Genomic DNA, 13,211 nt, shown 5'->3' with positions numbered 1-13,211 from the left:
ATGAGGCTGGTCACATGGTCAGAGGCAGTGATGTCACCCCTGTTACCCCTCCCCTCTCCTCCCCCTGCTCAGGTCTGTGTGTAATGTATAGTAAAGCATGGCTAGTGTGTGCTGCATCTGCTGACATGCTGCATCCTCCTAATATACAGGTGAGAGACACAGACATCAGCTACACATGAATCTGACATGTTCTGCTGTAACATGGCTGCCTGGAGCTGCTGTATCTCTCCTATACACACACACAGGCTGCAGGGGGTGAGGCCACCAGCACCAGGAAGCACATCATTATACAGCCTCACACCATTGTACAGGCTGTCAGTCATGCACTGGGGGTGTGGCTGTGCCTCCCACTCATGAATAGAGTGGACAGCTTGAATATGCTAATGCTTCATTGGACATTTCACAGGTCATTTGCATACAGCTTTAGGACCTCATTGCTTAGGTTTACAGGCATGTAGAGGGACAATGAAGGGATAGAGGCAATGCTCTCTAATGGCAGTTTATGAAAATATATTTAGTTTAGGGGGGTTATTTTGCATGACGGGTTCTCTTTAAAATTACCTGCCCTACAACATATCAAAAGTTTTTTGAAATGATGGTTACACTTTTCTACTTATAATCATGAGAAGCAAACATCAATATATTTACCGGATATTGTAGCATCACTTCCCTTTCGGGGGACCTCTACAGAGGAAGGCAGTTTCCCGACTTGCATCACAGACAGACGTGCGTCCACTTGTCATGTCTGGAAAGTCCCTGCCCCCTGTCAAAATCCCCTTGCTTTTATAACATTTCATAAACAAAGGCGTCATCTGTATTAGATACTGCTGCATCATCATTTTGTATCATATATGAACATGAAATGAACAAAGGCATTATTCATATTCGATACTGTCACATCATCATTTTGTAACATATGTATCAACGATCGCTTTTAACACTGCATGATCACATCCTGGATGAGACAAAGGACAAGGTTTTACTCCATTTTGTATAGTCCTTACTAGAAACTTAATAGGCCACATTGAATGATAATTACATCAATTAGAATGTGACACACTCCAAATGCTTCACATTTGTATCACAATATGCCACCTTTCCACGTCCCGCCCACTATCCGACACTATTACTGACCGTGTCAGGCATTCTGGCACCGCACGTGGCTACTCCGAGTCAGCAGCGTAGTGTGGCACATTTGCAGATGAATGCGGGGATCATGTGGCCGGCACCGCTTCATCTGGGCATGTCCATGCGCATGATACGAGAGATGCTGACCACACAGACCCGAGAATGCCTGATGCTACAAGCGAGCCTTTAGGACAGCGTCAGGATGTGGGTAGGTGACGTGTGCAGGGGCGGGCGAGCCAGGGGTCTCATGTGTAACTCGTGATATAATAAAAAGAATTATATTTCTAATTCCTCTCATGGCGTCTAAGTGTGCATACATGAATAACCTTTTTGAGCAAATGAAGTGCTTAAAATTAAAACTACAGCTAACTGCAGGGACGGGACGAGGCATTTGGTTCCCTAGGTGGAGTTCCCCCCTCAAAACAAAAAATACAGTAAAAAAGCATCATTAGGAAGGCCAATAAATGGCATGATGTGCCCATTAAAAATCATATAAAGAAACTCCAAGAGGCCGACAGCTATTTGATCAGTTACAATGAGTACCACCAGCAGTAAAAATAGCACACACAAAAATTTACCAATTCGCTGCACATATAAATGCATATCTGGAATGCATATACCAAATAAATCAATGGGTGCTTGCCATATAGGGAAGTAAAGCTCAGGTGGTGCTCTCACATTTTGTCTGGATTGTGTTTCAAAGCTATAAATGTGTAAACGCAGCTTCAGTTACACCACTATTTGTGGTGTCCAGTGCTATATTTTGGTTTACAGTCCGTTGTAAATGTAACAACTGGCAGCGGGATCCCACCCCTGCTGCAGAGGGGCACAGCAAGGTGGCGCAAAACTGATTGGGACCTAACCCACCACATACCTCACCTACCCAAGGAACTGGGTACAACTTTTTTTATGCAATTTTGCAATAATGCCTCCTGGAAATTAACAACAGGGTGTTAAAGGAAATCTACAGTTTGATCTTATGCATTATGAACCAAGCAAACCTTGAGAATGCCATAGCTGCACTGATGCAGAAATATATTTTGATTAACAATTATTAAATTATGATCATGAGGCTCTGTCGGTCCTGTGGCGGGCTCTGAGTTTCACCTCATACTCTAATTATGCACTGCTTCAGAGAATGCTGGAATCACTGTGTTGTCCCTGACATAAGTAATAAATCGCTGCACCATCCACCGGCTGCTGTGGATAATGCTCAGCTCAGCTCAGGTTGATAAGTCCTGTCTAAACAGTTCATGCATACAGTATACAATGCACACCTACCGTATATATACTGTAAACCATCACTTGGTAGAGTGATAGATGGGCAGTATGTCCCTTTAAGGTTCCTGGTCTCAATGTTTTAGGGTTAATGATTTTTTAACTAGACGTTAGATCCATGGTTTAGATGTTGCAGGGTTCCTGCCTTGATGGCTCCTCTCCATACTCCATGACCTGTTATATACCTGACCTTTTAGCTGTAGGTGTCGGTGTTCAGATTGTTGAGGAGCAAATTGACAGAGGCAAGAGTTGCTGGGTGCTGTTGTTCTAAAGAGAAGACCAAGTGCAGGTCCTGGACTACACAGCGGGAGCAAAAGCCTGAAAAGCTGGGAGAGAGGCATTGGTTGACTATTCTTTTGTACTGCTGCCCTGAAACTAAGGACATTATACTTTTGTTTTATCCTGAACAAAGCTTCTTGAGTTCTTGTTGGACTGTGTTAAATAAATCTTTGGAATATGGACTTTTCAAAGGCATTTGGCACGGTTGGTACATATGAGATGGCTGGGACTAGGGGAAAATATATGTGTATATGTGTATTTTGGTAAGTAATTGGCTTAGTGATAGAGAACAGAGGGTCATCATTAATGGAACATTCTCAGATTAGGTTGACGTTACCAGTGGAGTGCCACAGGGGTCAGTATTGGGGCTACTTCTTTTTAACCCCTTATGGGCTGATCCCTCTCCATAGCCGGTAAGTCCTTGCTGCATATTGCAGCAACGTCCTCAAAAACAAAATCAAAAGTCGCAAAAAATTACACCACCCACAACTCCGTACACCAAAGAATGAAAAATTTATTAGCCTCAGGAGATGGCAAAATCAAATTTGTTATCCCCGTGATCGCACAGACCCAAAGAATAAAGCAGACATGTTGTTTGGGGCGCACAGTGAAAGCCGTAATATCCAAGCCCACAAGAAAATGGCGCAAATATGTTTTTTCACCATTTTCCCTGCATTTGAATTTTTTTTTCTGCTTCCCAATACACAACATGGAAAATTAAAAACCATCACTATGAAATGCAATTTGTTATGCAGAAAACAAGCCTTCACAGAGCTCTTTGTGTAAAAATAAGTTTATAGATTTTTTTTGAAGGTGGGGAGTGAAAAATGGAAATGAAAAAACGAAGGGCCAGATTGTTAAGGGGTTAATATTTTTATTAATGACCTTGTAGTGGGTTTACACAGTCATGTTTCAATATTTGCAGATGATACTAAGCTGTGTAAAGTAATTAATAGTGAGGTTGATAGTTTAGCCTTCAAGAGGGATTTGTAGAAGCTTGAGAAGTGGGCAGAGAAATGGTTGATGAGGTTTAATGTAGATAAATGTAAAGTTACGCAATTGGGGCATGGAAACAAAAAGTATAATTATGTCCTAAACAGTCAATTACTTGGTAAAACTGTAGCTGAAAAAGTTTGGGGTATTGGTGGATAGTAAACTTAAGTGACAAGAGCCAGGCACCTGCTGCTAAAGCAAATACAATTATGGGATGTATCAAGAGGGGAATATATTCTCATAAGGCCATAGTTTACAAATCACTGGTCAGACCACACATGGTATATTGTGTACAGTTTTGGGCACCAGTGTATAAAAAGGACATAGTAGAACTGGAACAGGTGCAGAGGAAACCAACCAAGATTATTAGGGGAATAGGGGACTAGAATACAATGACAGATTGACAAAGGTTCTTTACTGTAAAAGCAGTGAGACTATGGATGAGGTTGTTATGGCTTACTCTATGTACATGTTTAAGAGAAGCTTTTGTTGGAGAGCAGAAATATCACGGGTTATGGGGAAAAAGCATTTTTGAATTCTTAACCCCTACGGGACTCAGCCTCTTTTGGCCTTTTGGACGCAGTCCCATTTTTCAAATTTGCCCTGTGTCACTATAAGTGGTTATAGCTTTGGAACGCTATGAGATATCCAGGGGATTTTGAGAATGTTTTCTCGTGACACATTGTACTTCAAATTAGTTTAAAAATTTGGATGATATCTTTTGTGTCTAGTTATGAAAAAAAAGAAATTTGGAAAAATTCTTTATTTTCAAAGTTCTCTACTTTTGATGCAGATATAGCACCCAAATAAATTCATAACTTATATTTCCCAAATGTCTGCTTTATGTTGGCATGATTTTTTAAGATTCCATATATTTACTAAAATGTTCAGAATTTAGGTACCATTTTTCAAATTTTTAGTAAAATCACCAAAATCTGTATTTAGATGGACCTGCTCAACTTCTAATTGACTGTGAGGGGCCTAAATAATAGTTAGACTCGTAAATTACCCCATTATGGAAACTACACCCCTCAATGTATGAAAAACCACTTTTAAGAAGGTTGTTAACCCTTTAGGTGTTTTATAGGGGTTAAAACAAAATGGAGGTGCAGTCTACAAATTGTAATATTTTTTAACAATACTTTCCTTTTGGGTGGAAAATTAAACATTTGCAATGGATTAAATGAAAAAAGGCTCCACAAAGTTTGATACCCAATTTCTCTCGAGTACACCGATACCTTATATGTGGTGGTAACCTGCTGTATGGACGCACTGCCGGGCATAGAATGAAAGGAGGCGCCATGCAGAGCACATTTGCTATGTCAAATTGTACAGGCTATATTTTTTTCTTTTTTGATGTGGACCTATAGGGGCTTATTTCTTTTGCCACATGAGATGCACTTTTCTGGTACTTAATTTTGGGGCATCTATAGCCAATTGGTGAGATTTTATTAACTCTTTGTTTATGGAGGAAAAGAAAATCATTAATTTGTAGGAAAAAATGTTTTTTTTTGGCCATTACCATACTATAAAGATGAAAATACCATTTACCGTTATAGATTTTATATTTTTTCCACATTTTTACTGAATAAAAAGTAATTTGGCAAAAAATGTTTTTAATTTTAGCATCACCGACTTTTATATCTAGAACTTTATCCTTCGCCTCACAAATCTGTTGAGGGCTTATTTTTTGTGAGAAGGATTGTTCTTAGTGTTCTTATTTAAGAGTGCATAACATTTTTTTAATCACTTTTTAGAGCATATTTATAGTATTAATAAAAAATTTTCTTTTTGGAGTGGTATTTTTGTTTTTTTATGGGTTTCACTTTGCAGATCTAATAACGATTCTTTTTTTTTAAACTCTGTTTTATTAAAGTTCGCAAACATCATTTACAAGAAAAGTGCTGTACATTTGTTACATAGATTAATTGTATGAAGAAATGCTTGCATCATGACATGCGATTCCAGGTGATTGTACAAGTAATCGAGTTTCACACCTTTACATTAACATTACATTAAAAAGAAAAAAACATCATACCAAACTTGCTGCTTTGTATTTTATTATGTTCATACCAGATTAAAAGGGATCGGAGGTAAACTGACCAATAGGTCCTGGTCACTTGCTATAATGTAAAGCGCGGTTACCACATGTTCTGACTTATGTGTTACACCTTAATTAGGTCCGGTTCCCCATGGCGGCTGCAATGTCTCCAGGCCCTGGGGATGTGGACGATGAGTTGCACCATCTGTCCCATATTTTGTTGAATTTTGCAAGACATTTCCTATGTTTGTATACCACCTTTTCATATGGTATTATTGTATTCACCAAACCCTTCCACATGTTACACGTGGGGGGTCTAGGGTCCATCCACCGCAACACAATGGATTTCCTAGCCAAAAACAGTGTCTCTCGCAGAAATACTCTCTCATAATGCGTACAGACCTCTTCATCTAAAATGTCGAACATACATATTTCTAGGGTGCATGGAATGGGCTTTTCTAGTATTGATATCAACAAGTTTAGGACCTCCTGCCAGAATCCTTGCAGAACTGAGCAGTGCCATATCATGTGGTGGAAGTCCACCTGTGACATTCGGGGGTGGCGACCCGTTTCATCTTAAAGAGTCTAAGGGGCGTAAGATAGCTTTGATGTATGACATGTAGTTGTATCATCCTATTGTTATCCGCAGGTGAGACAAAAAGATGCGATTGGTACAGCTCTGCCACTTGTTCTTCATCTAGGTTGGGCATCAAAGACCTCCATTTGGCTAGAGCTGGCAGGGGGGTGGAGGATGCTTTAGCATTAATAAGATGGAAATATATTAGTGAGATGAGTCCTGCGTGTCCCTGTGAATGTATTACTCCAATTAGTGGGTATTTGGTGACATGCAAGCCTGGGGTTGGGAACTGTGCAGATGGAGCATGGCGGATCTGGAGATATCTATGGAACTGCCTGTGTGGGATGTCATACCTCTCTCGCAGATAGTCAAAGGAAACTAGCACATCATCTACATACATGTCACCCAGGGTCTTTATCCCTACTTCTGACCAGAATTGGCTGTCATTCAGCTCAGTTAGCTGTGGTAGTGTGCCATTCCCCCACAGTGTTTGGGGTGCCTAACCAAGGGCCCAAGAATTTCAGATGGCCTGCTAGGTAGTAAACATATATGTTTGGTAACGCCATTCCAGCTAGTACCATAGGACGTTGCAGTTTTGCAAAGGATTCATTTTTATTATGCAGATTGTTACGGACGCAGCGATACCAAATATGTGGGGGTTTTGTGTATTTTATTCAATTGTACTGAATAAAAACTAATTTGGAGAAAATCTTGTTCATTTTAGCATCACCATCTTTTCATATGCATAACTTTTATTTTTCGCCTGACAAATCTGGTTAGGGGCTTATTTTTTTGCAAGAAGAGTTGTTCTTTTTAGTGGACTCATTTTAGAATGTGGAACGTCTATCACTTTTTAGAGCATTTTTTTAAAAGGTATTAATTAAAAATGGTCTTTCTTTGAAAAGTTTTTTGCTTTTTTTCCTCCGACGTTTACCGTGCGGGTCCAGTAACAATTCCGTTTTATTATACAGATTGTTTCAGACGTGGCAATGCCAAATATGTGGGTTTTTTTTATACTTTATTAAAGGAAACCTACCACTTGAAGTGGCAGGTTTCAGATGGAAATACCGAACACCAGCTCAGGGTGAGCTGGTGCCGGAGCTTATTTTTGTTAGTGTTTTAAACCTTATAGCCGGCGCAGGGAGGCGTACATAGGAAGTGAAGGAGAGCCGCGCGCATGGTAAGCGCTGAGCGCGTACCTCCCTGCGCCGGCTATAAAGTTTAAAAAGTGTTTTAAACCGCGATACCGCGGTTTAAAACACTAACAAAAATAAGCTCCGGCACCAGCTCACCCTGAGCTGGTGCTCGGTATTTCCATCTGAAACCTGCCACTTCAAGTGGTAGGTTTCCTTTAAGTGTTTTTATGGGAAAGTGACATTTTAGGGGCTTATATTTTTATGTATTCATTTTTTTATTTGTTCTAGTGTGTAAACTGTAGTGTTTTTACTTACCGTATATACTCGAGTATAAGCCGACCCGAGTAGAAGCCGAGACCCCTTATTTTACCACCAAAACTCGGAAAAACTATTGACTCCAGTATAAGTCGAGGGTGGGAAATGCATTGGTCACATACCCCCCAGTATATAGCCAGCCAGCTCCCAGTAGTATACAGCTAGCCAGCCCCCATGTAGTATACAGCCTGCCAGCCATCATGTAGTATACAGTCTGCCAGCCCCCATGTAGTATACAGCCAGCCTGCCAGCCCCCATGTAGTATACAGCCAGCCTGCCAGCCCCCATGTAGTATACAGCCAGCCTGCCAGCCCCCATGTAGTATACAGCCAGCCTGCCAGCCCCCATGTAGTATACAGCCAGCCTGCCAGCCCCCATGTAGTATACAGCCAGCCTGCCAGCCCCCATGTAGTATACAGCCAGCCTGCCAGCCCCCATGTAGTATACAGCCGGCCCCCACAGCACTTAAAAAGAAACTTATATACTCACCCTCCGATGCCAGCGCGGCTCACCAATGTCAGCGCGGCTCACCAATGTCAGCGCGGCTCACCAATGTCAGCGCGTCCCGTCTTCTTTTCTTCTTGCTTCTCTCATGGACGCGGCCATGTTTTCTTCTAGCAGGCGCTTCTATGACGTGGCCGCTGCTGATGTCATAGTATGCACGGCCAGGAAGAAAACATGGCCGCGTCCATGAGAGAAGCAAGAAGAAAGAAGAGAAGCCGCGGAGATGAAAGAAGACGGGACACGCTGACATCGGGGACATCGGTGAGCCGCGCTGACATTGGAGGGTGAGCATATAAGTTTATTTTTTTTTAAGTGGGTACATTTTTTTTTTTTTGTAATAGACTCATGTATAAGCCAAGGGGAAAACTACATGGGGGCTGGCAGGCTGGCTGTATACTACATGGGGGCTGGCAGGCTGGCTGTATACTACATGGGGGCTGGCAGGCTGGCTGTATACTACATGGGGGCTGGCAGGCTGGCTGTATACTACATGGGGGCTGGCAGGCTGGCTGTATACTACATGGGGGCTGGCAGGCTGGCTGTATACTACATGGGGGCTGGCAGGCTGGCTGTATACTACATGGGGGCTGGCAGGCTGGCTGTATACTACATGGGGGCTGGCAGGCTGGCTGTATACTACATGGGGGCTGGCAGGCTGGCTGTATACTACATGGGGGCTGGCTGGCTATATACTGGGGGGTATGTGACCAATGCATTTCCCAACCTCGACTTATACTGGAGTCAATAGTTTTTCCGAGTTTTGGTGGTAAAATAAGGGGTCTCGGTTTCTACTCGGGTCGGCTTATACTCGAGTATATACGATAAGTAAAAACACTACAGTTTACACACTAGAACAAATAAAAAAATGAATACATAAAAATATAAGCCCCTAAAATGTCACTTTCCCATAAAAACACTTAAAGGAAACCTACCACTTGAAGTGGCAGGTTTCAGATGGAAATACCGAGCACCAGCTCAGGGTGAGCTGGTGCCGGAGCTTATTTTTGTTAGTGTTTTAAACCGCGGTATCGCGGTTTAAAACACTTTTTAAACTTTATAGCCGGTGCATACGCATGCTCAGACAGTTTACATTAAGACCCGGAAGGGGTCTGACTGCTCAGAAGATCGGGCAGCCCCGGAGCACTCAGCAGATTTTGGGGCTGCCCAGAAGAGGATCGATTCTTCCGGTAGGCGGCACGGGGGATCTGGTCCATAACCGGAACATCCTTACATGCCGTGGTCATGCTTGACCGCGGCGTGTAAGGGGTTAACACCCGCGATCGGGTGCGGCTCTGATCGCCGGTGTTAAAGCACGGTGTCAGCTGTGATAGACAGCTGACAGCTGCTGCTTCTGGTGTTGGCTCCATTCGTGAGCCGGTGCAAGAAGCAGGATGTTATAGCACGTCCCCGTATCTAGCCGCAGGGACGTACTATAAAGTCCTGGTGCGCCTAGGGGTTAAACTATAATACTTGCTCGCAGAGCTTACTCTACTAATCAAGATGGAGGAGCTCACAGTTGACACCCATCTTTCCACTGAACAACACATCAAAACCTGGGGGGCCATAGCTAGATTTTAAAACCCCTCCAAAATACATTCTTTTAGGTAATTTAGTTTATAGGAATGCCAGATACCGGCACCATAGGCAATAGTGGCCAATCCACAATTCCGCCCACTACCGTTTTACCCATCCATCTATTCATTCCTTTTCTACCCTCCTCCATTCTCCTTTAGAATACCCCACTTCACACTTTGGCCCTTTTTAAAGGTTGTAACTTGAATTGTCAGTGTACAATTTTTCTTCCTTTATTAGCGTGGTCCTAAATCACGGTATATGGTCGATTTTTGTACCTAATAGATGGATGCTGCCAATTTATATATGGTCATCTTGTTTTATAGAAGTTCATTTTGAAATGTATATCCGGCACATGACCAGGAAAAGTGTTGCAACTTATATAAATTTACCCTGTGTCAGAAAATGCCAAGTCTACATTACACCTCCTACACCTATGTGCGCTGTGGGTTACTGTATTATTTTCCAGGGCCATGTGTTAAAATCATGCCACGTGTTTAATAAACTGAATGATAAAAAAAATATTCTGTCATAGAAAATGACTAATTATCCCATGAAGAATTACACCATAGCTTGGTAGAAAAAAGTTATTGCTGTGTATAGCAATATGAATAATCATTTTTTTTAGGTTTTAAAATCCAGCAAAAGTGTTAAAGTAAGGTGTCTCCATGATTTATACTGACCCATATACTGTGCTTTTAGACCAGACAGTGAAAGTTGTAAGAAAATGATGTAACTTTTTTGTACATCTCTGAATAATAAATGGTGCTATTGGAAGTACAATTGTACAGTACTTATTTAGCTTGTAACATGACTAGAAATATTCACTTATATTGATGGTCCACTATATTAGTTTTTGTCTGAGACAGGTGATGGCCAATTTGGACCATGGTGTGGAGAAAGGTGAAGGTTACCTCAAAGGTTTATATTGCTAATTTATGATGCAGATTACTTCCTGTAACTGTGACTTCAGACATGCTCTTCTATGTTTGACATATGTAGGTAGGTTAATTGGTTGTTTATTGTGTTCTTTATGCCATAGTAACTTTATAAAAACTTGATGTTTACACAGATTAACTTAAGAAGGCAACAGAGGATGATTAAAAACCGTGAGTCGGCATTGCAGTCTAGAAGGAAAAAGAAAGAATATATGCAAGGTTTAGAAGTGCGACTTAGAGCAGCCTTATCCGAAAATGAAAGGCTCAAGAAGGAAAACGGGTCCCTGCAGAAGCTACTGGAGGAAGTTGTTTCAGAGGTATTATCAATATTAACTACTGGCCTTCAAGCTTATGGTACTTCTTTCAAATAACATCTTGAAAATGCACCGTATACAAGCTTTTATGTTTAATTTCTGGGCTTCCTGTGAGGTTTGTAATGTTCCCTCTGTTGATGTCTCGCAAACAGCCCACAAGCGCACAATTCCCATTAAAGGAAACCTGCCATTTGATTTGATGCGTTATGAAGTAAACATACATTGAGAATGCTGTAGCTACACTGATGCAGAATCATATCTTGGTTAATCCCTATGCTGAGTGGTTTTGCTGATAAAACGGATATAACATTCAGGACCTTTAGGTTTCCTTTAAGCATTTTCTCTATTCAGAGTCTAAAGTGGTGAAGGCTCATTACGCTAGACACATACCAATGAAGAGAAGAGCAGAACTTATCTGCCATACTTTACCTTTGTAGTGCAGTGTGGTGAACTACACAAGAAATCGCAGAAATTATGTTTCCACAAGCTTATTGTTAATGGAAGGAGCTTACAAATTAACAAAAAGAATGAGGTTTTGTGGGGAGATAGGTGTCCCAAAGGTGCTAGAATGGAATTGATGATGATGTCATTTTGTAGTTAACAAGGCAAGCCTGATCGTTCATTGTTGGAGCGAAATCTCCAGATTTGTGGAGGTCAAATTTATAAGATGATGTAAAATGTACGCCGCTAAATAATTATATTGGATACTAAGGTAACACATGTCAACTATGATTGTACAATGCTGATCCATTGGAAGGATAAAACGGATATGTAAAATATATCATATGTGTATTAAATTCTAAATTCTATAAAAAAGATAAAATAAGGTGGACACCTGCTATCTTGTTTTGGTGGAAAAATTCCACACTTCAAATGTGGCATTGAGAATGATTATAGGATCATCCTCCAGATGCCCAACTTCCACAGTTTGCAGCAGAGGGGCCCAAGAGACTTGTTGTGACCAGTATTTTTTTCTGAATGTATTGCAGCTGCTAATGCCATTAGGAAAGCATTTGGCCCTTGTTTAATGCAGTTGTAGTTTGTACTACTAGCTGCCCCTTTCTGTAAGGTAGCTAGTGTCACTATCAAGAGCCCTAGGTATATTTGTGTGTGTGTTTACGAAAAAAAGATAGATAATCCTAAGACCACTTGTATGGCCTGGACCTATGGTCACTTCAATTCACATAAATTGCATTTCTGCAAAAAAGAGGTCCTTTGAACAATTAAAATTACCTTTTATTGGTGTCAATCTATAAATCTAGATCTACATAAGGATCTGTATTTGACTAGGATACATGTACAAAACAACTATTAAAATTCTATGTGGTAGGAGTAGATTTCTGACACTCAATGTATAGAGGAGAGGGAACAATCCATCGAGGGAGTTGGTGTACATTCACGCTTGAGCGTTTTCGCAGTTATGCCAGTTGCTCTAGTTATCCTTTTTTGTTTATTTGTTTCTGGAGCAAAACACTTGCTTGTTTTTAACAAACTCTATTAGCGAGCCTATTATTTTAGAGCAAAAGGCTTACGAACATTTCTTGCTGGCTCTCCCTTAGGTTTGACACACACAAATTATTGGTAACTTTTCCTGATTACGAGCACACGCTACTCTCTCTGTTGCTCCATTTCTAGTTCTAGATGCTGCTGCATTTCAGCATTGGGTCTAATTAAATAAGTCTACGCCTCAACACCACTAAATTAAAACTATAGATGCTCAAACAGCCCCCCCCCTGATATGTTTCTTCATTACTTAGTATCATAGTATCATAGTATATAAGGCCGGAAAAAGACACAAGTCCATCAAGTCCAACCTTTAAGAATTAAATAAATGCTTTATCCCTATAACCCGTGATATTTTTCCTCTTCAGAAAGGTATCCAGGCCTCTCTTGAACATGTACATAGAGTCCGCCATAACAACCTCCTGCGGCAGAGAGTTCCACAGTCTCACTGCTCGTACAGTAAAGAACCTTTGTCTATGTTGATGGTAAAATCGCCTCTCCTGTAGGCGTAGAGGATGCCCCCTTGTCCTGGTCACAGGCCTAGGTATAAAAGATCTTTGGAGAGATCCTTGTACTGTCCTTTCAGGTATTTGTACATTGTAATGAGGTCTCCCCTCGGTCGTCTTTTTTCTA

At 41.2% G+C, this 13,211-nt stretch overlaps 1 protein-coding gene across 2 annotated transcripts in view; it reads left to right on the top strand.

Moving 5' to 3' along the window:
- Nucleotides 1-13,211, top strand: part of ATF6 (activating transcription factor 6) — a 274,539-nt gene that overhangs the window by 157,191 nt on the left and 104,137 nt on the right. For both annotated transcript variants that reach the window (XM_072128529.1, XM_072128530.1), the window contains one exon: nucleotides 10,896-11,078. In XM_072128529.1, the coding sequence (XP_071984630.1) occupies nucleotides 10,896-11,078 (183 nt within the window). The remainder of the gene's footprint in view (nucleotides 1-10,895; nucleotides 11,079-13,211) is intronic.

Source organism: Engystomops pustulosus, chromosome 10 (genome assembly GCF_040894005.1).
Source record: "Engystomops pustulosus chromosome 10, aEngPut4.maternal, whole genome shotgun sequence".
NCBI lineage: Eukaryota > Metazoa > Chordata > Amphibia > Anura > Leptodactylidae > Engystomops > Engystomops pustulosus.
This window is presented reverse-complemented; position numbering and strand designations above follow the sequence as displayed.